At 36.2% G+C, this 26,270-nt stretch overlaps 5 protein-coding genes across 5 annotated transcripts; 3 read left to right on the forward strand and 2 right to left on the reverse strand.

Moving 5' to 3' along the window:
- Positions 1 to 845: 845 nt before the first annotated feature.
- Positions 846 to 7,873, reverse strand: LOC141830814 (uncharacterized). The gene is made up of 9 exons (XM_074718245.1): positions 7,652 to 7,873; positions 7,033 to 7,113; positions 5,589 to 5,706; positions 5,417 to 5,511; positions 4,538 to 4,609; positions 3,582 to 3,917; positions 3,228 to 3,333; positions 1,973 to 2,144; positions 846 to 1,141 (listed from the first exon to the last, which is right to left on the reverse strand). The coding sequence occupies exons 1-9, from the start codon at positions 7,673 to 7,675 to the stop codon at positions 1,054 to 1,056; spliced, it is 1,092 nt and encodes a 363-aa protein (XP_074574346.1). The 5' UTR covers positions 7,676 to 7,873; the 3' UTR covers positions 846 to 1,053.
- A 616-nt stretch (positions 7,874 to 8,489) lies between these two features.
- On the forward strand, positions 8,490 to 13,851 carry LOC141831249 (uncharacterized). Its single transcript, XM_074718660.1, has 10 exons — positions 8,490 to 8,955; positions 9,086 to 9,245; positions 9,385 to 9,446; positions 9,520 to 9,614; positions 9,951 to 10,064; positions 10,598 to 10,663; positions 10,765 to 10,859; positions 10,945 to 11,378; positions 12,376 to 13,615; positions 13,683 to 13,851. The coding sequence occupies exons 1-9, from the start codon at positions 8,544 to 8,546 to the stop codon at positions 13,440 to 13,442; spliced, it is 2,505 nt and encodes an 834-aa protein (XP_074574761.1). The 5' UTR covers positions 8,490 to 8,543; the 3' UTR covers positions 13,443 to 13,615; positions 13,683 to 13,851.
- A 904-nt stretch (positions 13,852 to 14,755) lies between these two features.
- LOC141830736 (mitochondrial outer membrane protein porin 5-like) lies at positions 14,756 to 19,293 on the forward strand. Its single transcript, XM_074718159.1, has 6 exons — positions 14,756 to 14,845; positions 14,968 to 15,035; positions 18,044 to 18,154; positions 18,229 to 18,315; positions 18,391 to 18,599; positions 18,685 to 19,293. The coding sequence occupies exons 1-6, from the start codon at positions 14,800 to 14,802 to the stop codon at positions 18,989 to 18,991; spliced, it is 828 nt and encodes a 275-aa protein (XP_074574260.1). The 5' UTR covers positions 14,756 to 14,799; the 3' UTR covers positions 18,992 to 19,293.
- A 132-nt stretch (positions 19,294 to 19,425) lies between these two features.
- On the reverse strand, positions 19,426 to 21,884 carry LOC141830699 (small ribosomal subunit protein eS1-like). The gene is made up of 7 exons (XM_074718117.1): positions 21,811 to 21,884; positions 21,680 to 21,727; positions 21,459 to 21,564; positions 20,391 to 20,528; positions 20,133 to 20,318; positions 19,843 to 20,043; positions 19,426 to 19,741 (listed from the first exon to the last, which is right to left on the reverse strand). The coding sequence occupies exons 1-7, from the start codon at positions 21,819 to 21,821 to the stop codon at positions 19,646 to 19,648; spliced, it is 786 nt and encodes a 261-aa protein (XP_074574218.1). The 5' UTR covers positions 21,822 to 21,884; the 3' UTR covers positions 19,426 to 19,645.
- A 175-nt stretch (positions 21,885 to 22,059) lies between these two features.
- LOC141830574 (pentatricopeptide repeat-containing protein At5g67570, chloroplastic) lies at positions 22,060 to 25,899 on the forward strand. The gene is made up of 7 exons (XM_074717979.1): positions 22,060 to 22,686; positions 23,417 to 23,608; positions 23,775 to 23,856; positions 23,947 to 24,138; positions 24,248 to 24,361; positions 25,541 to 25,634; positions 25,709 to 25,899. The coding sequence occupies exons 1-7, from the start codon at positions 22,073 to 22,075 to the stop codon at positions 25,897 to 25,899; spliced, it is 1,479 nt and encodes a 492-aa protein (XP_074574080.1). The 5' UTR covers positions 22,060 to 22,072.
- The last annotated feature ends 371 nt before the right edge of the window (positions 25,900 to 26,270 follow it).

Below are 26,270 nucleotides of genomic sequence, written 5' to 3' on the forward strand. Positions count from 1 at the left end.
AGAGGATATTTAACTTTCGATGAGAATGATGAGATAAAAGTTGAATATATGAAGATAAATATAATAAATAAAAATGAGATTGATCCAAATTAGATCCATTATTATATATAATGCCTTTGGAAAAATTTTTGTTTTGCCCACCAAGATTTTCCAATTTTTTTCAAAGCATCCTTATTTATATATATATATATATATATATTAATTTTTACTTTTGTAGAATTTGGCGGTCTTGGTGTTCATGCCACCAAACGCCTTGCGAAACATGTGCTTCATTGACTTGAATTATGACGGCCCAACCACTTTGTGCGACTCGAATATAATAATATAAAAATGTAGGGGCCAAATAATTAAATGTAAGTTCAATGCTAGTTCTTTCTTTTCATGTGGATCTCTATCTATCTTTAGCAATGTGCACCTAGATAAACTCTTAAGTGCTAAGGATTGATTAAACAAAATTGAAACAAATAACTCAAGCTTAAATTTGATGCATTTTAAAAGTTTATCTGTTAAGTATATTTTGCATTTCTATATTTTTATGCTTTTAATGATTTTGAAATTTATTTCCTTTCTCTACCAAATTAAAATTAAAAAGACATATAAAAAGACATTTGTTATTTTCGTAAAATATTAAAAAGGACATTTTTTGCATCCTATTTTTTATTTTTAAAATCTACTGAAGAAGAAGATTCAGCTAAATGACCACACTGATCTAGAAAATACTAAGAACAAGAGCCATGAACATGTAACAAGCTTACATTTACAATCTAGAAAATATTTTGTGCACATTCATCAAAGAAGGAAATGGGAAGATGTCTTTGTGTAACATGCTTTATGAGACAAGTATATGAAGTAACATTTTCTGCAGTTAATACTTCGACAACAATTGTTTCTTGAAAGAAAAGAAAAATATACTCAACAACACTCTCTCTTTCTGTATGCCTCTTGTGCCTCAAGAATTCATGACAGCAATGCGAAGAATTAATGACAAGTTGGCATTGGACAAACTATAAAGCACCCTGATAGAAATCGCCAATGAAGAAGGAAAGACTGTACCTACTGGAGCTCATCTTCTGGTGTGTTTTCATCTAGACTGCCTTGTGCCAATCTGTAGTACAGTATTCCCATTGTTGCCATGCATGCCCTGCTCACAAGAAACATTCTTCCAATAAGCTAAGCTTGTAGGCATAGATTTCCACTTTGCAGTTTCTATCACCGTATTATTACACATGAGGCTATTTATAAACCATATTAAAAGAAATATTAACCTTTATGTTGTGTCTAATTGAGAAGGTAGCACAATTAGAGAGAAAGGGGAGATGAAAGTAGTCAATTCCCTTGTCTACGTAGAAGAAGATGCAAAAGTGTAGAAGAGCCCCATTTGAAGCTCATTTCTCCACACTTGTGATCTTGTACAAAAGTGGATGGAAGAAAGGAGAAGTGCAGAAAAAAAAAAGAAGCATTGAATAAACTGTTTTAGCCCTGCAAATCTTGAGAATGACAAAATCAAAGGGTTAATTTTGCAAATAGACAAACTAAAGGAAACCCCTCCCTCTCCTTTCCTTGTATTTCTCCCTTCCTCACCACTTTTCCTTTATTTCTTCAATTTACTCAAGTAGATACAATATTACTTAACATGTAATAAATTTTCAGATTGGAACGAAATCTATCGAAGGACAAGCACTTAGGACAGCCTCTATGCATCTAAAATTTGAAAGGCAGACAAGTAGTTGGCTAGTTGCTTCTCAACAGCTAATACAAGTCCTTTTAATCTTCTTATCTAGCAAAATGCAAAACTTATTAAATCAGATTCCCTTCCCTGGAGAGGCATTGTTTCTTTCAATTTTCATATAAATACAAGTCCTGCACGCGACACGCATATTTTTATCGAGAGAAGATTTCTATTATAGAGATGACGATGTCGTAATTGGAATAATCAATAAACCATATAAGCAAGGGCAGGTGGAGGAATTACATGATTGCCATGATGAGTAGTATTTTCCTAGGGTCCATCCTTGAAGATTTTTGATGGCGCACTTTTCCTTCATGTACACCACTGCGTGATGTTGGAGCAGTTACTGGTAGAGTAGGCAGTGCATTTGACCAGAAAGGTAGCAACATCCTCAGAAACTTGTTGCGAAAGGGACCTGCAGCTAGTAAAAGTCAGTGAGATATGAATTAATTTAAATTACCGTTGGCTTGTAGAAGGTTGTTACTTAAACAATCCAAGCCAATCTCAAACATCCAGACAATAAGATTGAGATTAAGGATTACCATATTGACCGAACATCATCAGCGAACCAACTCCATAGATCATTATTACATACAATATTTTCAACCAAAAGAAGCAACTTCTCATTATTCTTTGTTGGGAAACTAATTGATAGATATTTGAAAGCTCAATAGTTGTAACATAAGTAGACAGTGAAGAAACATGAAGTTGTATTAAAGGTTGGGGAGTTCCACACAAACTTGTGGAAACCAGTCCTGGCGATAAAGAGATTTGGAGCAAGGAGTGAAAAATAGATTTCTGGCACACTGTGGCTAGTGGTGCGTTACTATATGTGTTTCCTAATTATCCAAGCCTACATCCAGATTGTCAGATGATGGAGGATTGGAAGTGAGGGTGTAATAAGTTGCATTTTTCAGTAAAGGTTGAATAATTGCAAACTACATGGTAAACTATATTGTTGGGAAAACACTGAGGTCCATTTTTACCATATTTCCAGATGTAAAGATCTAGTGAGTATTATTCAACACGCCAAAAGTGTTGGCTTAGAGACAATCTGGCTGGTGGTCTGAAGATAGGAGCTTTGGATTGATTACAATTGAAGCAACTTCAGATCTTGGATTGGCTTAACCCTGTCAGGCAATCCCCTTACTTCTGGTGACTCAGGACATTGCAACTACTGAGTCACAATGTTTCACCTTGTAGATAGCTAAGAGATACCTGAATACCCTTGTATATACCATACATCAAATACAAGGCAGACTTTTGGCCCATCTTTCCTTGGAAAAAAGACAATGCACCAAGAAAATATACTTCCAAACCCATGAGTTTTGTTTATTGATGAAACCAAATATACAATAGGAATTGACTGTATGCTTAACAGTCAAATTCACAGATATAATAGAGATCACAAACCTTCAGAAAACTCAATGTAAACACAAAGGTAGAGGCAAACACAAAGGTAGAGGCAAACACAAAGGTAGAGGCTTCATTATCTTACCTCGTCTTGTGTACTTTTTGTTTGTTCCATCTTCATCATCTGCATGGTACGATGTTTCAGAATACTTCTTCTCATTGTAAGTTAGCTTCCTTGTAGTGGCCCCTGGCTGGACAAGAGACAAAATTTAGCATACTGTTAAGATTGCTGAGGCACTTTGAAATACATTGGATGATAGAAATGTCAAATATATATCATTGAATGTCCTATACAGTAGTTTATTGCTTAGAATAAGACTACTGTTAATATCACTGAGGCACTTTGGAAGAAATCAGATGATAGAAACATGAAATATATCTATGAATGTTGTATACAGAAGCTTATTGCATCAAATAGGACCTAGGTTCATCAACTCACAGTTTTTATAAGAAGGGGTTCCTGATCTTTCATCAATTGGTTTTCTAAAGCATTAGGACCATCAACTTCAATAATCTCAGATTCTGTAACCTTCGAAGAACCAGCTCCAACACTCGAGTTATATAATTCATCAAAGTACTTGTCATCTGTGACTGGTAAAGATATTGTCGGTCTTGAATCTCTATCAGAATTAACTGAAGATGTTCTACCTTTGTCTTTCTCTTCAGCCACAGATATGCGAACCAATGGATCAGAAGTAAAAGCAGGAGGAACTTGGTGATCTGATGCAGGAGAAGAAACTACATGATTTCCAAATACATTTTTCTCCAGGTCACTCTGCAAAAGTTAGACAGAATATAGTAAATGTTTAACAATTCAAACAGCTTGGACTTCAGTATTCTGACTGGAGGATATTTATGGGAAATAAAAACATCTAAGGAGAGTAAGCATAAAGCAGTAACTGAAAAATGAAAGCCAACAGTGCAATTGAATCTCAAACATCTTTAACTGAGTCATAGTTTGTAGAGGGATGGATATATGATACTTATGATGAGAAACAAGTAATTTCCAGTTGCTATCTTCTAGAGATACATCACGCAGGCTGATTGAGTTCACCTGAACCAAAGTCTTAAGTTAAACTAAGTCTTACATTGCCCTTGCTAATTCTCTAATTTCATGTGTAATTTTTAAAAAATCTAGTAGGTGGCTTACAAAATCAACAACACTAAAATTAATAACCAAGATGACACCTCAAATAGCACATAACAAGAGCTTCATAGTTCGATGATCTGAAATAGTCCTACTGCATTTAAAAGACATGACAAGAAATTGATGGATGATAAAACACCAAAATAAACAAGTATCATATCTTAAAGTATGAAACTTTTAGGTGATAAGATTAATAATACAAACTAACAGAATATAATAGTAAGGATTTATAAACAAGTAGGTTTTACCTGAATTATTGCTGCCTTAAGCTTTGAATGCAAGCGAGATCCTGTATCTTTGATACTTACAGGGGGCCATATCTACAACAAAGTGTTATTAATTGAGTCATGAAAAAACTCATCGCCATTTCCAGGACAAATTTCTCAACTAAACATGCAATACCATATAATTTTTACTTCAATGACTGAGCCCAAGGAATCATGTATATGACTTGAGTTTAATCAAAATAAACAGCAACAACATTTAGAATTCCCAGTAATAAGCATATATAAAGGTAAGTGTAAGTAATAAATTATTTCAGTCTTTTACAAGTAATACAAAAGAAAAGACAAGGAAAATCCTATATAAATTGACTCATGACACATGAAAATATTCAATGTGGTCTTCCATGTATCTGATGTTTGGAAACTTTACATTTGAGTTTCATCAGAAAATACTGTTGTTGAACCAGTATCTTCGAACTACTTTATGACCTTTCTACTCTAGTTATACTGTTGTTGAACCAGTATCTTCGAACTACTTTATGACCTTTCTACTCTAGTTAGTTTTAAGGACTCAGTCATTCTGCTTTCTTCCCATAATTTTCCTTGCTAATTTGATCAAAATTTGAGAACCATAATAAAATAAATAGTATACAATGGCCTGTAGTTGTATTGAGAAAATCCATTGAAATTGAAAAAAAAACAAAAAACTCCATATGTACACCAAAATAAAGCCCAAAATAATACTCTTTAAGGACAATTACATGGATAAATAGATTTAACCATCAGGCATCATTTAATTTTTGTATTTTGACATAAAAGTAATGTATCAAATCTTAACCCCTAATTGCTAACTGATTATGCAACCAAAAAACATTTGATGAAAGGTTTGCTAGTATAACTTACAGGGGTAGAACATGTAGGACAAACATATCCTGCAGGTGCAGTTTGAGGTGGGAAGCTCTTAATATGTGAGACCAAGCAACTCGTGTGCATAAGATCTAAATTTTAAAAAAATATAAAAAGTAATAAGCAATTTCAGTTTGCAAGAATAAATATAGACATATAAGCGACTTACGCAAGCAACCCAATCTTGTAGTTTGATCCTTTCCTTCTTCTAATGTAGCATTGCAGAAAGAGCATGTCGGTGGCCAATCATATTCCCCATCAATGACCCAATCAGAGTACTTTTTCACCTGAAAATTAAAAAATAAAGTGAATTGGTCAGAGTACTTCTTCACCTGAAAATTCAGAAAAAGTCAGGTGATCACTCTTGAATTACATTACAATCTCATTAACCTGGATATGCATTTGTTAATTAGTAAGAAGGAAAAGATCATGCCTAAAGTTACCAGAAGATTCTTTCTACATGGACAATTGCAATGCAAACTACAACCCTGACTCAAAGATGGAGAATTGAGGAAAAAATAGTTGAAGATAATCATGAGTATTGTTCATAATTAACAAAAAGTACATCATTACCATTGACACGGTGAATTTTCAAACAATAAGAATATACAAGAAATTCATGTAAATGAAAAATGAAAAGGTGGAAGAAAACTGATCCTTAATTATAATTGGACATAGCAGGTAATATAATCATAAATGGTTTCAAATTTTACTTGTCTTCTATAACTCTAGTAAAATTGTTTTTGAGAAATTTCCAACATCCCTCATCAAACATAGAGAAGAAAACCACCATAGTCAATGGAAAAAACAGCCAAACCACAAGAGTAATATGCAAACCATATGTCTGAATTATTGAGCAAAAACAACATTGTTAGTGATCATCATAATGTGTGTACTACTTAAAGTCCAACAGCACAAGCAACAGGGCTTAATATCAAGGTGTTAAAGTATTTGAATACATCCTTATCTTCTTCTCAAACTTGCTGCACTTGTTAAGAAACTGCACATGTAATTAAAGTCAAAGGGCCTAGATCCAACCATATGGGTTTTCCATCACATGTAAGTGAATCATGATTGAAGGAAGAAACCTACCCCTTGGCAACGGTAAGTGTCAAATCAATGTACTGGAACTTATGGCCTACAATGATAATATCAAGTTATAAATATCTTGACACATCAGAGCAGCAACCTTAACTCAGAATATTGGAAGAAGGAAACTCACTATTTGGATCTGTATCATCATCTATGTGAAATAAGAAGGTTTTGTTGAACGATGAGTTTAGAAACAGGGATATCTTTGTGACTGACTTGCAACATTAAACAAGAACCTTTATATGTGCACTTACCTCTAGGTTTTTGTGTCAAGTCTATCTATGTAAAAAATAAAAAACTGTGAGTTGAAGCCATATGAAAGAACTGGTTTTCTGAGTTTATTAGTTAAAACTTAGTTGAACAGCGCATCAGAGTGCCTCAAGTTATAAAAAATAGCAAGAGTTGATGAGTACAAATCAACTACAAACTAAGATCAGCAAGTTAGCACAAGAACTCTTTTACCACAAATGTTCAGCTATGGGGGAAAAATCGACTCAGATCACAAAAGTTTAGATGAGTACCACACAGATTTGATGTTCTGAGAAACATATGCATTCTCCGCAGACTGGAGCTTTATGGACAAAGCAATAAAGCCTAGTTGCCTGCAAACCAAAGATGCATTAGTTCAAGAAAACTCCGCCACCCAAAAAAACCAAATATACAACAGTACTTCTCCTTCGAGAATAAATGGAGCTCTCTATTAACGGAAGTCTGAAATAACATCAATAGAAACGTATTCATTGATCAGATTGTCAATAATCTCCTCTCATAATGAATATTTAGCCGCAAAAATCTAAGCTAGAAATCGATGCCCTACTAAAGTGATCTGGGAAAGAATCGATGCCCTACCAATATTACCTTTCCTCGTCATTGGAAAGACACAGCTCAAACAAATCGAGGTAAAAGGGGAAATTTAATCAAACTTTGAACACAACCGATCGACCAAATATTGAAGCAGAAATCTGCCAAATTTTTTTGCTTTCAATTTTGCAAAGGGTCAAAGCCCAAAGGCGATAGCTTCGAAGTTCCTGACACGATTTTGAACGGACAAATGGCCGCAAAAAGGTCTTTTGAACACAAATTAGCATAACTACGCAGTAACAACAACTCGATAAGCAGTGGAATCGGATCCAAAAGTACCTTGCGGCATTTGCAGACAACCATCGCATAGATCGCAGATCCAGGTAGAACCGGCGAGAAAACGGAGTGAAAAATGAACGAATGAAACCTTGGGATCAAAGCGATCCAGGAAAGCAACACGAAGCCGAACAACGGCGAGATCTGGGATTGAATTATAACGCCGAATCCAGGAGAACAGATTTCATACGTGCTCGGAATTCGGAAAGGAAATGAATTAAGTTGCAAGGATGAACTGCGAGTAAACCGGTTTCGACATAACGGGGAAACGGACGGGCCGTTACAAAAGTCCATGTAATGTATAGTTTATTATACAAAATTATATATATTTATAAACAATTATTCAAGCTAATAATTATATCTTAAATAATATAAATAAGAAAACTTAAAATTTATATTTATTTTTTAAAATATGTGTTCAATTCTTTGACAATCAATTTCAAGATTATACACATTTCTAAATCTAATAATTTATGATTCAAAGTCGAACATTTCAGTGATTTTTATGAATTAGAGAAACATGAAATTAAAAAATAATAATAATAGGTGAACATTTGTATGACAATCAAAGAAAAAAATAATCATAGGCATATCAACAATTATTATCATGTTAAATTAGTTTTTATTTATTGTCAATTTTATATCATCACAATATTTTTTTCAATTTATTTTTTTTACGGATGATCATAGAAGTTGATCGTGTGAGATTGCTGATAATGAATTCCATTTTTTATTAAAATTTTATAAGAAAACAATTAAATTATTTTAAAAATATAATTTAAATGAATTTAATTTTTATTTTAACCTCTTTTCGGCAATTTACTCACACCGCCTTTCCCACGTTATTCTGCGTCGATCCCCTTTCCATCGCCGCCGCCTCAGAGCTCGCGACGCCATGGCTTCTGCCCCGCCGCAGCGCTCCCAAGGATCGAGAGCGCCGTATCGTTATCAGAAAAAGTTCGTCCCCAGAAACAATTCCCCCTCCTCCGCCACCACCGCTTCCTCCTCCTCCTCCTCCTCATCTGCATCAACAAATCCATCGATTTCCACTAGCGGCAACCTTCCTTCATCCCTCACCATCGCCCTGAGGGATTCCTCCTCTGCATCCTCAGGATCTAGATCTAAGGAGAAGCGCGGCGATGGAGGCGACTTCATCGCCTACTTGCCCCACGATGAGGCCATCGCTTGCGGCCTCAGCGCTGACGCCGGCGGGCTGGACGCGGTCGAGTCGCAGATGGTCGTTGATCTCCTTAACGACGAACTATCCAGGATACTTAAGATGAGACCTAAGGATTTCTGGAGAGAAGGTTGGGATCCTGGTTCCCGCAAGCTTAGTCGCTTTATCTTCTAAAATGGGACATTGTTTCCATTAGTCCTTTAGTTAAAACCCTCGTGCCGATTCCATATTCTGTTTTGTACATTTTACTTGCTTTTCAGTGGCGAGGAACGCTGAGTTGCTTGAGTTTTTGGATAGTTATCTGCAATTTCGGAATAGATGGTATGATTTTCCACATCGAGGGGCAAGGGGAGTTGTTGCAGGGGTCATCGTTGGAGAGCTTGAGCTATGTCGGCGAGTTTTTATGATTCTCTACAGAATGTAAGCTCGCTATTAGTGATTTGTCATTTCTTTTGGGGGTTCTCCTGATTTTTATCTGCTGTTCTTGTTGTTATTTATGACACTTCGATAATGACCAATGTAAGAACCTTAGGACATTTGATGATAAACATTGTTGCAGGTCTTCCAACAAGGATCCTGGGGCGCGGCCAAATGATTGTCTCAGCATTAAAGAGCACACAGGTGGCATAGCTTTTCCGTGGTAACATAATTTTAAAGAATGATGAACTTCCTTCATCCATTCTTCCTTGTATAGCTCTCTTGCAGGAAAAGGATCTGCTTGATTTGCCAAAACTATTAGAAATTTGTGCTATCTATGGACATGAAAATGAAGAGCTAACCAAGTCCCTGGTATGGTCCCTAGCATCTGCCAAGATGCATTCATTATTTTTTCTTATTTAGTTACTCTTCTCTTAGTTGGATGGCCAAATTTTGTTGGAAAATAAAATTATGGTTCCTAAAAAGGCACTATAAGAAGTCCCTTACGATTTTGTATTAAAATTTTAATTTTCTGAAAAGGAATTCAAATTTCCTTTTAGTTTCTTAGGTTGTCAAAATGTTTTTCTCAAGATGTTTTGTTTATGGCTTTGTGACCTTTATAACAGAAAGTGCTATATTAACAGATTCAATGTCCTGTTATCATTATTGTTGCTGATTTTTTTTTCTTTATTGACATTTTACTCTCAGGTTGTCAATGCTATAAAGGCCCAGCCGAAGCTTCTTAACAGAATTGATGAAGTGGTCTCCCATTTCCTGAATATAGTGCAAACTATGCATGAACGATGCAGCTCTTCTTTAGAGGTTTTATTTCTCAATCTTAGAAGTGTTTTTTTAGAAAAAAATCTAAGAAGGGTCTTTTGTTTTTATCTATATAAACAGAGTCTTCTTCAGTTCTATTATCCATCTAAAGGGTTGCCCTTGAAATTTTTGCCATGGTTAACTCAGTATGATCTGAGTCAACTTTTAACTTTATCAATTAACTGTGACCAATCACTTATTTTAGTTGAATATTACAAAATGTAGTCTGATTCTTCCCTGGGACCTTGCATTGGCTGGAGGTTCATACATTGGGCTGCCCTTTTATTACAAAGATCTCCACTTTCTTTCTTGTTTCATAGATTAAGAAGTTCATGTAGACTACAGTACGTGTTCTTTGACTAAGATATGATTGCTAGTTGAAGAGTGTTCTATTGCCATTTCTCAGATTTCAAATGTTTTTGGAGAATATTGCCAAAATTTAGAGTTAACTTTATTACAATGAATCTGGAAATCTTCTTTTGTTTGTGTTTCAATGCCAAAGCATGCAAAAAACATTTGACTGATGGGGCTCTTAGGTATTGTTTTCATCTGGAGGACAAGAAATTCATGGATGTGATCAATTGTATAAGGATTTTTTGGAGGCAAGTCACTTTTCGTTTTCCTTTTTTTTTTTGCAACATGTTTATGTTACCATTCTAATTTATGTAATCTATGGTTATTTAAGTATTTGATCTATCTTCAGGTAATGGATTTTGTGAATGATGCTGTCATGACGCTAGATGCATTTGCTGCTACATATGCACCTGCTAGTTTGTACTTCTCTCTACTTGAGATGAGGTGTCTGCTTTTGTTGCTATCATTGTGGAATAGACATCTGTGTTTTTTTTTTTTCTGAATTTTGTAATGTTATTTGATTTCGCAGTCATGGAGGTGGAGATATGCTCAAAACTCTAGCAAGGTTGCATGATTCATTGCTGCCATGTTTGCTGAAAGGTTTTAAAATTATATCTAGTTCAAAGTCTGATATGGCATCAAATTCCAATGATATGGTCACTGATACACTTATCAGCCTAAGAATGTTGTCAGGAAGAATTGTTAATTTTGGTTGGAAATTGCTCAACTATTGCTATTTGAGTGATACTCCAATAGAGGATAACCTTCAGACCACTTCAAAAATGTTACCTGCAAAAGTTGAGGATCCTGTAATAAGGGGTGACATTATTGTTCATACTTTGAAAGAGATTAATGAGGAAATTTCTTATAATTTCTCTGAAAATCATGGTAATGAAAGATTTCTCCAGAAACTTGAAAAGGAGTTCAAGATTTTGAACCACATTAACAACCTTCAAAGTAACGGTAAGTTAATCTTAGTTTCTGATTGTTATTGTGATTTGTCTAGTAATTCTATAACTTTGATATTCCATTCAGTATGTTGTTTGACTTCCATCTTCTTTATGCTGGATTTATTTCATGTTACTGAAAAAGCAGTTGCTTCTTTTCTTTTTTCATCTTGCATTTGCCTGTAATTCTGTTGATGAACATTTCAGATTTTAATTGAAAATGCATTAGAATGCTTTCTCAACATGACCTGGTAGTATTGAATGAGCATCCAATTGCATTTCAAACTCATAAACTCAAGTGCTGAATTTGGAAAGGACTTTGTCTGTGACTTAAAGAGCATAGATGTGGCTTACATCATAATTTAGCAAATGAATTTCAGAGCCTAATTGCTTCGTTGCTATTCACGCTCTTTAAGATTCCTAGAGAATCATAGGTGCAAATTGTGGGTTTGTTTGAAACTCATATTTCTCAGGTTATTATCAGATTAAATCCAACTAATTAATTGACAAAGTTTGTTGATTACTTGAGATTTTGATATGCTTTTTGTACTTTGACGGCCTGGTCAATCGCATACTGTGCTTGATTGATCGATAGTAATTTCTATTCTGTGATTGTGGCCTAACATAAACTTGGTTATTGCTGGAATTGGAGAGCAAGATTCTTATGTTTGACTCCTGTGTAGCCTCTAGAACCACTCTTTTAGGTAGTGTATTCCTTAGGTAGATTTGGTAGAGCAGATAGTGGTTTATTTTGGTTAATTTCCCTGAGTAGGTCATGCTCTTCTGCAGGAATATATATATGACATCAACGTTGAGGAATTGGACTTGTTGAAAAGATGCATACGCTGTGTGTAGTATATTACAGGAATCCTGTTAAAATTGATGAATTTCTATGTAACTGGCTGCATTAGGTTTAGAAACAGGATCGTAGTTAATAATGATATGTCTTTAACTTTGATGTAATTGTGTGTTATTTTTGTTGTCTGATTATCTATTTTCTACTTTGTTTACAGGATGGTTATATATGGATGAGGAACAATTTCAGTATTTAATTAATATTGCAACTCCACTAAATACAAAGTCCTGGGAGAGAGAATCTACGACCCTTACCCCTTCAGTCAATGGAAAAGTCCAGACCGATGAGACTGCAATTGCTGAGTCTAAAATTAGTCAAATCAAAGACCTCTTCCCCGAATATGGTAGAGGATTTCTATCTGCCTGTCTGGAAGTTTATAACCAGAATCATGAAGAAGTGATCCAGAGAATACTAGAAGGAACCCTTCATGAAGATCTATTATCTTTGGATACTTCATTAGAACAAATTCCGTCGAGGAAACAAGCATCTGCAAGGAATGACAAAGGGAAAGGTTTATTAATAGAACCTGAACCTAAGGGTAACATCCCATCTAGTATGGGTTCCATGTTGATGAGTAAAGTTGAAGATGGGCCCACGTCTTCTTCGTTTTCATCTTCAGCTGGGCGATACACTAGAAAGACTGATGTTGATGTGGCTGATTCTACTATTCTTGATTCTAAAACTACCAAAGATGCAGCAAAGACTGCAGCGCTTGCAGCAGAGTATGAATACGAGGATGAGTATGACGATTCATTCGATGATTTAGGTCTCAGTATAGTCGAATCGGTAACTGAGGAGACGGATTACTTAACCGAGAGAGTTAAACCTATTCCAGGAATGTCCTCTGGCTCAGAGATAGAAACTTCATCAAATTCTAACTCAAAATGGAATTCAAAGAAGACACAATTTTATGTCAAGGATGGGAAGAACTATAGCTATAAAGTTGCAGGTTCAGTTGCTGTTTTAAATGCTCAAGATGCAGCTCTTGTGAATCAAGCCCAGAAAGAGATGATCCATGGTCTGGGTCGCGGAGGCAATTTACCTGTCGGAGCTGTTAGGAGATTGTTGGATGCTGAGGAGAAGGATGATCAGATATCTGATCCTGCAGGAGATTCAGGTAGAGGGAACTCATCTCAGCGAGGAAGAGGAAGGAGAGGAGGTGGGAATCACCACAGAAAGGATAGAGCAATAAGGAAGCATTTATCAGGGATGACTGGACATTAGATGTTTCTATTTTGATCAGATGCGCAGCACATATACTGTCACCCAAATTGTATATAGATAATCCTTTCATTGTGGAACATGTCAAGCCTGATTGTGTTTGTTTGGTCAGCTGCAATGGCGACTTCAGTTTTGGTAATGTATACAACGATAAGTCAGCACCAACCTTTTGCGAGGTAAAGTGTTTTAACCCATTTTATATTCTCTCTCATTCTCATGTTGACAGAATTACCCTTCCTCTAGGTCGATGCAGACTTTTAATCGCACAAGACACACTCATGGCACAATTGATGAAAGGTGCAGTCAATAGGTACTGGAATGCATGTTATAAATTAATGTTTTATGTATTAATAAAGATCTGAGCTATTAACAACTTAATGTTCTCACTTTTATAAAGGGTTTCATTGTGTTACTTCTGGCGCATGCTTAATATACTTCGCTCGCTGCAGCCTGAGCATACCTGCATAATTGATAACATTATCTATTCGACTTGTTCAAATTTCAGCTTAAATATGTTGATAAGTTTTAGTGATTTTTTGAATAAATATCTTGACAAGCATATCCATTTTCTTGAATAAAATTTTGAAAAAAAAATGAATGGAATCCCATGAACTTACAATTTGAGTGCCTCTCCTTACAATTAGTGTCACTCCCTGCAATAACGCTCTTTTTATTTACGAGTAGAAAAGGAATGGATCCTGATGGTTGATACCACTGGGCAAGATTTGTATGATGAGAGGCTTCTGGGACAACTGCAACCATGACGATGTTGCCATTATCGATTATCAAGGAAAAATAATACGTTATATGAAAAATGTAGCATAAAATTCAACATGACACACTCAATTGTATGGATGTGGGTTTTACTGTGTAGATGTGAGATCTATTGTATGCAGTATGTCATGTTGAGTTTCATATTATATTTTTTATATAGTGTATCATTGCTCATTATCAAGATCGCGTCTGGTCTCTCCGATGCTCGGCTTTCTAGCTCCATCGAGTGAGATATTTTATAAGAAAGATATTAGCAAGTTCAGAATTACAGAAAAAAGTTAAAATGATTTTATTCAGAATTTTTAATAAAATTATTAGTATAATAAACACATAAGAAGTGGGAAAGTGCTTCTCGATAATTATCAAAATATGCCATAAATTTTAACTTGGATTTTCCAGAGGATAAATTCGGAAAATGAAGTGCTGTGGTCCTAAATGGGCCCGTGATGGGCCGCACACGAATTTGGCATCCGGATCGTGCTCCATCCAGGTGTTTTAAAATTCTCGATCTCAGAACTCGCTCTCTGACGCACTATCCCTTCTCTCTCTCTCTCTCTCTCTCTCTCTCTCAAGGCCAGTCGCCGCCATGAGGGGTCCGGGTCTCTTCTCCGATATCGGCAAGAAGGCCAAGGGTATGCTCCGATCCGACCTTTGATGGCTTCTCTCGGTTCCTCGTCAAGCTTCTAAGATGGAGTCGGTTTTGCATCGTTTCTTCTATTTTTTTCTGGCTTTGATTCCGTTGTTGGGAATGCAGATCTGCTGAACAAGGACTACACCTACGACCCGAAACTGACCATCTCCACTTATAGTGCTTCCGGAGTGGTAAGCCCTCTCCCTGACAGCTGATTTCTCACCTTGAATTCTCTTTCCTCTTCCCTATTTTGTCTTGTTTTTTTTTTCTGGGATTGTTAGTCGGTGTGAAAAATCTTTGATTCACTTGTTGTTTTGTGTCTGTCAGAGGGTGAGATCTTGAGAATATTTTATTGGAAAAAAGAGAGCGATGCAGAAAGGTGGGATGGGAGAAGGGTTTATGGTTTTTATCTAGGGATCAGCACAGCTTGTTAGCTTTTGCGTTTTCGTTGCCTCGACGTTTTGCGTTCTGAAACAACATATGTGTATCTAAATATGAAATTTCATGGTATTCAATTGTTCGAAAAGTATCAGAATAAATAGAAAATAAGAATACGTAAATGCAGCATTGTTTGTTAATCAATGGTATGAGACAGTTATTAATAATCAACATCGCTTTGTAAGCACTCAACGTCCCAAAATATTCATTTTGCATGGCCTAGACATGATAATCATTCTTTCACACGAAGTAGTTGCTATGTTTTAAAAAGCATAGTTGTTAGAGTAATTTGATTCACGCTTCGTGTCTTGCCATATATGTTATGATTCAGCTGTAATAGAACTTCAACAAACTATGACAATTTGCCTCTTTTTGTTTGACTGAATATAAATCTTATTCTGTACTAGTTATAGTAATAGAGAAAAAAAATTTAGAATAAATTTGACCAATCAAAAGCAAACCTAGCAGATTAAGGTGTTAAATTAAACCTATAACTTCAGAAATAAACTGAAGGCATTAGAGAAGAATGAAAGGATGAATCTTTTGTTAGGGATTGCCTCCTGAAACTGAACAACAAAAAAAAAAAGGTTTATTGTTAAGTTCCACGTAAAAAAAACAGAAAGGATTTCAATTTTGGTTTCAGTTTGAATTTAAAATACAAAAGCATTCCTCTCTTCATCTAAGATGGCCTTGGCCTTCGCAATGATTTCCTATGGTCAAAAACATTCGACAGTCTATTTCCCATTTTATTTGAATTGTCATTTTAATGAATTAAACAATAATTTCCAAATGTAAGATATTTATATATTTTAGTGGTAGAGGTATTGTAAATAAGGTTGGAAGCTTTTTAACCTATTTTATTATGTTGTCTGAAGCATATCTTTACAGAAACTTTTGTCAAAACAATTCACGATGTTAACCTTAGTTAGGCAACCTCGTTAAAACTTACTGTATAAGCTGTGTCAACTCCTAACAGATTGTTCTGTGTTGGTGTTGGCTTTTGGAGCTTCAATTATTATGCCAAACATCCAATGTTGTTTAGTCTATGGCACTTGATGAATTTTATGAACACATTTCTGCTTTACATGTTTAGTAAGCAGAATCTATTAGCTAACTTTCTTGCTGAGAACATTTATTTCAAATCTTTTTCTGTTCCATCCTGACGATCTTGTTTTTTCCTCCAAAATATGAGATCTAACACGCCCATCAATCTGGCACACCTTCAATTTATGTACTGTGTCTTGGACATATATTATTTCTTTATGTAACACCACTATGAGCACAGCCTTTGAATACTGTTATCAGTTAGTCATGTTAGTGTTGCAACATTCTTCAGGGTAATTTGAAACAAATTTTGTTTCAACTCAATAACTAATTTCTTGTTTTCATCTTATAATAATTCAGTTGTCTCTTCTCATATTTGCAAGTTGATTGGTTTGTATTTCACCCTTAAAGAAGAATAATTTTTTCTAGATCTTCCAATGCTGCTTTTCTTGATAAAATCGTGAGAATGGGTTCCATATCTTGTAATGGTTACTTAGAGATTTAAGGTTCATAATTGGCCTTCTAATTTCTGATTTTAGTTGCAGGATCTTGCACAACAAGTACAATCCGAATGCCTCAACTGTTTGGGGTGTATTATATGGGTCTTATTCCTCACTATTTAGGGTCAGATTTAAAGATTCATTAAGCTCAACAAATATGACTAAGATCCATGTTCACTAAGCTTGTAACATAGATTTATGCTGATTGACAATGCTTAATGCAGCCCTGAACATAGGATTGGCTTATGGCAGTTTTTGTATTTGCATCTCTTGCAATTTTTTTATTTCATTTTGTATGGCCTATTTGTGATTCTTGCAATTTTTTTATGCTGATCGTTGCATTGCTTCATTCTCATTTGTTTTGACTACGTTTGCTTTATATACTTGTGATTCTTAATTTCTGCTTGAATGTTATTTAATATGATATTTTAACTGATATCTTATAATAATTCAGTTGTCTCTTCTCATATTTGCAAGTTGATTGGTTTGTATTTCACCCTTAAAGAATAATTTTTTCTAGATATTCCAATGCTGCTTTTCTTGATAAAATTGTGAGAATCGGTTCCATATCTTGTAATGGTTACTTAGAGATTTAAGGTTCATAATTGGCCTTCTAATTTCTGATTTTAGTTGCAGGATCTTGCACAACAAGTACAATCTGAATGCGTCAACTGTTTGGGGTGTATTATATGGGTCTTATTCCTCACTATTTAGGGTCAGATTTAAAGATTCATTAAGCTCAACAAATATGACTAAGATCCATGTTCACTAAGCTTTTAACATAGATTTATGCTGATTGACAATATTTAATGCAGCCCTGAACATAGGATTGGCTTATGGCAGTTTTTGTATTTGCATCTCTTGCAATTTTTTTATTTCATTTTTTATGGCCTATTGATCGTTGCATTTGCTTTATTCCCATTTGTTTTGACTAAGTTTGCTTTATATACTTGTGATTCTTAATTTCTGCTTGAATGTTATTTAATATGATATTTTAACTGATAAAAGTCAAGTATTGGCATGAATCCTGTTGACTTCGCTTGCTGAAGTCTGCAGAGATGACTTTGATATTTGGCCTAGACTTTTACATTCTTCAAAATTTCCAGATGATCGACCCTACATTATAGTACTGTAAATTACTCTTCGGCTTCTTTGTTATCTTTATTGGCTTCTTGTGGCAAAAAGAAATCCCCTAACTTGTTCTGACCGAAATTCAGGGTCTTACTGCTGCTGCAGTCAACAAAGGAGGAGTTTATACCTTTGATGTTGGCTCACAATACAAGTACAAGAACACTCTTATTGATGTCAAAGTCGATACAAACTCAAATGTGTGTTTTCTGTGCTTTCCCCTGTTAAAAACCCATTATGAGCAGTAAGTTAAGTGACTATTTTTTTAAATCAGATCTCAACAACACTTACTATCACAGACATTGTTCCATATTCTAAGGCCATTGCGTCTTTCAAGATACCTGATTATAACTCTGGAAAGGTAAGTATTGTTTCTTCACTTACATCATGGAAAATTTTATGGAGGATTTTTAACTTATCATTTCAATCTTTCTAGTTGGAGCTGCAATATCTCCATGATCACGCAAGCTTTGCTTCAGTAGTAGCTCTGAAACAATCTCCGGTGGTCGACCTTTCTGTGACACTCGGTACCAAAGCGGCTGCATTTGGCGTAGAGGCTGGTTTTGACACTGCCTCAGGAAACTTTGCCAAATATACTCTTGGGATTGGATTAACAAAGCCAGAATACAATGCTTCCATAGTTTTGTAAGTGCCTTTAGAAACTTAACCACGTCAACTTCATGTATGGCCTTCTCAAACAATTTATTGATACGGTGCATTTTTTGACCAGGGAGGACAAGTTAGATACTCTGAGAGCATCATATCTCCATCATTTGGATGAGAAACAAAAGACCTCAGCGGTTGCGGAGATTGTGAGGCAGTTCTCTGCGAATAAGAACATAGTTACAATTGGAGGGCAATACGAATTAGATCCCCTAACAACTGTGAAGGCACGGTTCAACAACTCAGGCAAAGTTACAGCTCTTCTGCAGCATGAACTGAAACCAAAATCATTTCTCACCCTCGCTGGTGAGTTTGACACCAAGGCTTTGGAAAAGGCTCCTAAGTTTGGTTTGGCTCTTGCTCTCAAACCTTGAATGCACTTGTTAGGCAGAGCTTCGTGCATAATTTTTTAGGGCTCCGACAACAAGTTAAAATAAATCAATTCCAAAAACATTTTAGTGGTTTTCGAATTTTTTTTCAAGTGTCGCCATGTACACGGCGAATCCCTCTATTTCTGAGTTGTCGAAATTTTCAATTTGTAATTTTTGCTGCCAAATCTATGTTCAAACTGACGTATGCTCAGTTGCCACGCACTGAGTTGTGCCAGTTTCTAGATCAGACTTGGGCATGTTTGTGGAACCTGTTAAGCATGTCAGGGCCTGTGCCTGTTTGTTGTTGTTCATTTGTCATCTCTAACACTTAAATGCTTAACTAAATGAGCCATTATATATATAAATATATAAATGGCGAATAGCTAAAAGAAAAAAAATAGTTTACTATCTGAAAATCATTTTGGATGGTGATAAGAAAAAAAACACTCAACTTTATCTTCTCAATTCTCTTTATCATGAATTAAAGAGTCTACACGGGTACTTCTCTTCTCTAGCAATGCCATGCTTCTCCCATGGATAATAAAGCGACTTTGAAACAACAGCAAGTTTCATCGAATTAAATTGCAAAAACTAAAGCAAACTTCCAGAAAAAAAGGTGCTGTTCTGGTAACCAATACAACGAAAAGTAAAATCCATTTAGGCACCAACAGGTTCGGCTTCACCTTCCATTTGCACATCTTCAGCAGGTCTCTCCAGTTTGACACCCACATCCTCCTTGTAATCACCGTGCACCTACAAATCACAGCAGTTTTTAAGATTTGAGACATGTTTACATTTTACCGATTCAGATGTTGATATCGTGAGCTCAACGAATTTGGAGTCCATAAAAGTACCTCCATGAGTTTTCCCAAATCAAACTTGGGGGCCTTCAGGATTTTAACTTTGCGGATGAAGACGTTTTGCAGAGGAAAAATGCTGGTTGTTGCTTTCTCAATCTCCTTACCAATAACCTCAGGTATAAATTTCTGTACTAAATCCTTCAGATCACATGATGATGCTTGGTTAACCATGATTTCAGTCATTTTACGACGAATCTGGATAAAAAAATTGCATTATGGATCTTCCACAACAATCTTTTTGGTTTAAAAGAGAACTTGAATTGCATAGTTTAATGGGGGCATACCTGTCTGATTTGGCTAGATTGAGCATAGCAAGTGCGCTTCACCTGATTCGGACGTCTCTTTGTGAAGGCAATGCAGAACAACCGCAAGGTGTAATTGTCAGTGGTCTTCACATCAACATGGGCTTCAATGAGAGTTTGCCATTTTCGGACTAAGGACCGAAGCTTATCAGTTGTGAAATCCATTCCCTAGAAAAAGGAAACAAGGTCAAATATCAAGAGCATAAAATTGATCAACTTGTGGGAGTACCAGAAACATACCCAGAAATTAGTCAGAACATTCTTCCCTTGAACATCCTCTGCACGAAGCCGGATCTTCCTGTATGCCTGGTCCTCATCATTCTGAAGGTCAGCTAAAGAAACCTCAAACACTCTGTGCTTGAGACCTTCAGAGGCAATCTGAAACAAAAAGAAAGACAAGTTGAAGAAAGAACAAGAGCCGGGAATGTCGACATCCTCATTGAGCAATTTGCATGTACTGGCACTTGTCAACAAGATAGAAATACAGTCTTTGAATTAACCAGGAAAAACTAACCACATATAATTTTTTTTTGCACTTGATACCTGGAAACAAAAGTGACAACTGAAAACAAAAGTGAATCACAGAAAGTTTTCTACATGGAAAAATAGTGTGTTTAGTGGATATATTATTGATATTCACCACCATAACAACCAAACCTGTTTCTCTTTTCTAAAAAATTCCATATTTTGGAATGGCAGTTGGGTGGAAAATGGCAGGGATTTGATTAGCTATTCAAAAGTACCTCTGGTGTATGATTGGCTGAGAAATAATTTTCTTCACCAACCGATTCAAAGGGAAGACATAAAAGGCTAGTGTTAAGCTATGAAAATTCATAATTTAAGAAAAATACGATGCAAGATGAATTTAGCATTCAGGGTAGCTCAGGAAGGCACAAAATTGTATTAGAATCTTCGCTCCTAATTGTAGCAAATGCCAACAGAGGGGCAGGGGATTAAGATCAGATTCAGAGGAGCCACCTGCCAACCAAGGCCAAATTTTTGTCCCTGACTAAGATATTGTTTTCCAGTATCTGCACCAATTACTATGATAATGAATTTCGACAAGATAGCATTAAAGTTTTCCCTTTCATTCATGGCCAACAATATGGTCACACCATCAACATATATTTAATTTCTAAGATAGGGAACTTCCAAGAGACAGCTTCTTCAAATGAACAAAAATTTTTTTTACTACAACAAAAACTAATTAAGCTACTAAATAAACCACAGCGACAACTTGAGTAAAGTAGCATATAAGTCACAGATATCTCAAGGGAATACTACATTAAAAAGATGATAGTAACATGCCTTGGTTCCCTGAGTCCTCGAGACAAGGGTCTTCCCCACGTTTCTCACGCTGAAGACCGACGGAGCTTTAATATCGTACCAATCCTTCTTAGCAAAAGGATCAACTCTGAAACACCAAATCGCTAGATCAAAAACCAGTAAAGCTAACATCTTTAAGACTTACAAGGGATATAGACCAAGGAAAATATAGAAACAATGGAAATTGAGTTTAAAAAAATTACATCTTCTTCTTCCCTCCCTTCTTCCCCTTCGAGATCCTCTTGTTCTTCCTGCAAATGGGCCAAAACAGAAACAAAGGTGAGAAATGAGATCAACGACATAAAAGTTACTGGTAGTTATGTCCGAATCCCACCCGACCGCCATGGCTGCAGCTCTTGATGCGGCACTCGCTTTGCTCGGGCTTCGGCGCGTGGATACGGGGGACGAGAGAGGCTGCCCTAGGTCTCCACTGATGTATTATATAGTTCGAGAACTGGGCCGTTTAGTTGCCCATTAAAACAGGCCCAGTAGGCCCAATAGTTCGAAATTATCTTCTTCTTTATTTCCTCCTCTATAAATAACAGAAGAGAAAAAAATATCAAAGCCATTGCCATTTCTCCCCTCTTTCCGCGGCCATGGCCATGGCCATGGCGGTCTCGGCCGCTGCCCCTTCCGCTTCGTTATCGGCCGCCTCATCCGATCACAAGCCCTTCGAGCCTAACAACGAGGCCATCAGGAAGCGGCTTCTCCGCAAGGGTGTCTTCCCCACCCCTAAGATCCTCCACGCCCTCCGCAAGAAAGAGACCCAGAAGGCTCTCCGCAGAGCCAAGAAACAAGCCCTCCAAGTACAACCTTCTTCTGCATCGGAGTCGCAGAAGAAGGACTTGGAGGACGATGATCTCTTCCGCACCGTCTCCGCTGAGTACCGTGCCGTGAGGGAGGAGCTCCGCCGTAGAGACGAGAAGGCGGTGGTTCTCGCCGGGAAGCCATGGGAGGGATCCAAGGCTGTGGACTTGAGAGATCTTACGAGTGCGAGAGAAACCCTCGGAGATGGGAGACTGAGGACTGAGCACCTGGAGGAACTGAGGCGGATGCTTGCGGAGAGGAATGGGGAGCGGTTCCGGTGGTTGTTGATTAATGATGAAGTAGAAGATACGGGTTGTGATTTTGGAAATAAACAAGTGAAAAAACCACCGAAATCATGGCTGATGATGGAAGAGGAAGAAAGAATTCGTTTGCTTGTTGACAGGTACTAATTATATGCGCTTGGCCTCTTCTCTTTCTTACATATTCCTTGATTATATTTCTTCTCTACCTAGTTGCACAACCTTTTGATATGTGAATCTTTCTTTCGGAACTTGTATTGGCTGATAGTTTGAAAAGTTCAGATTGGCTTTCACTATTGGTAATGCCACTTCAAATGAAATTGTTTTTTCTTCTTTGCAAGAATGCAAGGTTCTTTCTTTAATTTGTTAATCATTCCATGCTTATTTATGTTGCAGATGGTTCTGAGTTTACTAACAGAATATATTTTCTGAACAAATTGACTAGATTGTTATTTGGTGTTATAATGGTGAATGGTGCTATCACATTTTTAACCTCGAGAGACTCTGCTTTTTAATGATTCTCGATCAACTAACAGAATTTTGGGGAGTGAGTTTGGTTATCATGTGAGATATGACCTTACATGAAGCATAATGATGGATAAGATCCATGTAATAACCTCAAATAGTTGGGGCATAACTCTTCTTCTTGTAATGTTAATATGGACTATATGTTTTCATATGATATGGCACATCAATCTTTATCACCTAAACGTTGGTTATCATCATTTCTCTGTATAATAACAAATATGTTCTGCTTACATTTTTAATTTGAAGACCAACTACTAGTTGATTTTAGCTTATATGATCAGAAAGTTTCTTTGCTTACATTTGAACTACTAAGGCAACCACTATAAGCATCTATATATCATTCAGGCTGAGCAGTTCAGACCTAAGTATGCAAGATTGGAAGTTTTCATGGATGATGAGGAAATCAGGTATCTTGTTTACAGAGATGTCCCTACTCAAAATAGTCGAACGGCTGGGACATCTTGGAAAGTGGAGTTCTGCTCTGTCTGTTGTGGAATGGGTATACAACGAAAAGAACTACAAGCATAAGAAAAGCAGGTATGGCATATGGAAGTGGGTTTCACCTTAAAACTGGTGCTTGCTTGCTGCAGCCATGCCTTTCCTAATTGTGGACTGTTTGTTTTCCTTGAATCATTATAATAACTGAAAGTTTGGAATAACTATGTGAATAACTTGGTAGTGATGCATTCAGCTCCTTTTGCAGGTTTGTGTATACCAAGCTTTTGTCTGTTCTTGGAAAGGAAAGGAGACCAATTGAAGCTCTTCAGCTATTCAAGAAAATGCAGGTAATATTTTTATTTGATTTCAATATTTTCATGCTCTTTTGCACTTTATCATTTCTAGCTATATAGTTTTTCCTATTTTAATGATCTTAGGAAGATGGGCAGTTATATCCAGACATGGCTGCATACCATAGTATCTCGGTCACACTTGGTCAAGCTGGTCTTGTACATGAGCTAATCAACATTATCAATTGCATGAAAGTAAAACCCTCCAGAAAGCTTAAGAACATGAATCGCAGAAACTGGGATCCCTGCTTGGAGCCAGATGTTGTCATTTATAATGCTGTGTGAATTTTTTTATCTCTTTACAATTGTCTTTTTTTTTGCATGATAAATTAAATTAACTGCATTCTGTTAATTGTTTCTTTTTTATTTTATGTTAACTTGTTTGTAGGTTATGAATGCTTGCATTCCATCCCATCAATGGAAAGGAGTGTTTTGGGTGCTGGAACAGATGAGACATAGTGGTTTAAAACCTACTGGAGCGACATATGGTTTAGCTATGGAAGTATGTTCTGGATGACTCTTTGGTTTAGATATCATAAGCAAGAAAATTTTTAATTTTTCAACTTGGCAAAAACTCTTGAGTCCTCAATTTGAAAATCATTGCCATTTTGTTTATTCTCTTGAAATTCTCAACTGCTTGTTAAGAAGCTTAAAAACTAGAAGTTGTGACATATGACTGAATGTTCTCTCATTCACCGTAGATCTCTGAAATTCTTGATTCTTCATAGTATCTGCTTCTAATGTATAATCTTGTTCTAACAATGAGTCTGCCAGCTTTTATATCTGTTGCAAAAAACAACATCATAGTTCTCTTTAGATCATTTTTGTTTGTGAGCACATTCAGTAGGTTGTTATAGATGATCAAATGTTTTGTGGCTTGTGGGTGAACCTAATTTATGGTTTACTATAAGGATGTAAGCCAAAGCTGTAATCTTGAAGATTTGTCTTATGTTTGCTGGTATGAAGATTTGGATCATGAATCAATTGTAAAAGAAGAATAATTTTGATGGAGGTTCATTACAAGATAATATTTGATCATTTTTATAGAAAATCTGTTAAACAGCATAGTGTTTTTTTTAATTATGTTTTTTTGAGGTTGTTACATACTGGAGGATGGAAGTCTTTTGAACAACTTTAAATGACTGGGTAACAACTGAAAGACAATATCTTGATTTTGAGATTGTGGTTTTGGAGCTTGTTCCATCCATGGCGAATACTCTATCATGGTTGGTTCTAATCCTGGATAAAAGAGGAGGATCACATTAGGTTGCCAACCATAGTTAAAACTTAGACAAATATTATGTATGGATCCAGGCGTAGGAGGATCCATATAGTCTCACTTAGTGGGATAAAGGCTTGGTGGTTGTTAGTTTTGGAGCTGGTCAAACTGGGTTAGACCAATGAGTGGTGGTGATTACTCGATATACTAATACCAAGTGGAAAGGCTGGGAGAGAGACACGGAAGGGAGCTTGCCTCTCCTGCACCTTGTTCCTCTTCTTTGATATTGAGTGGTGGTGGTGCTTACTTTTTACCTCTTTTGTGTTTACACTATACAATACTACATTCTGATTGTCCATATTGGCACCAAACAGTGTTAAGATTGCCTGATATACTCATCTCCCTCTTATTTTCTGAAGAGATACATTCAACTATAGTCTTACAGGAACTGCTTGTTGAAAGGTCATGCTGAAAGCGGGGAAGTATGATCTGGTACACAAGTTTTTTGAAAAGATGAAAAATGGTGGAATAGCTCCCAAAGCACTAACCTACAGAGGTACTATGTTTATGAATTTTTTTTTACATCGATTCTGATGTGGGGGGAGAATTCCACTGATTTGATGGTTGCAGTTCTTGTCAGAGCCTTTTGGGAAGAAGGTAAAGTAGATGACGCACTTGAAGCTGTCATGGAAATGGAACAGAGAGGAGTTGTTGGAGCAGCTAGCGTCTATTACGAGTTAGCTTGTTGCCTTTGCAACAATGGTAGATGGCGAGATGCGATGATTGAGGTGCAGTTTTTTTATCAGCATCTGTTCTATTAAAGCAGCCGTATGCATTTATACTAACCTATGCACAATATTATCTTAGTTGTGTTCCACTATAGAATGTATTTCTTTTATTTACTGATTTTCATAGTAGAAGAATGAGAGTTCTTTATTCTTCTGATTCTCTAACCATTTCATATGATATTGTATTTGTGTGGTAAAACATTTTCTTTCATGCTTCTGATTTAGCATATATGCATCATGCACGCACTGATTATATTTTCTGGTTTTCACATCAGAAGGAGAGTTCAGAGTCTGTAATTGTTCAATCAATTTAGTAATTTTGTTTCAAAACATGTTCTTAGATGTTATTGTTATGCATCATGCACATCTGATCTTATGGCTCTGGGAATTAAATACATTGTTGC

This window comes from Curcuma longa, chromosome 6 (assembly GCF_044706935.1).
Source record: "Curcuma longa cultivar G26 ecotype Majalengka, Jawa Barat chromosome 6, ITB_CL_G26_1.1, whole genome shotgun sequence".
In the NCBI taxonomy this organism is placed as follows: domain Eukaryota; kingdom Viridiplantae; phylum Streptophyta; class Magnoliopsida; order Zingiberales; family Zingiberaceae; genus Curcuma; species Curcuma longa.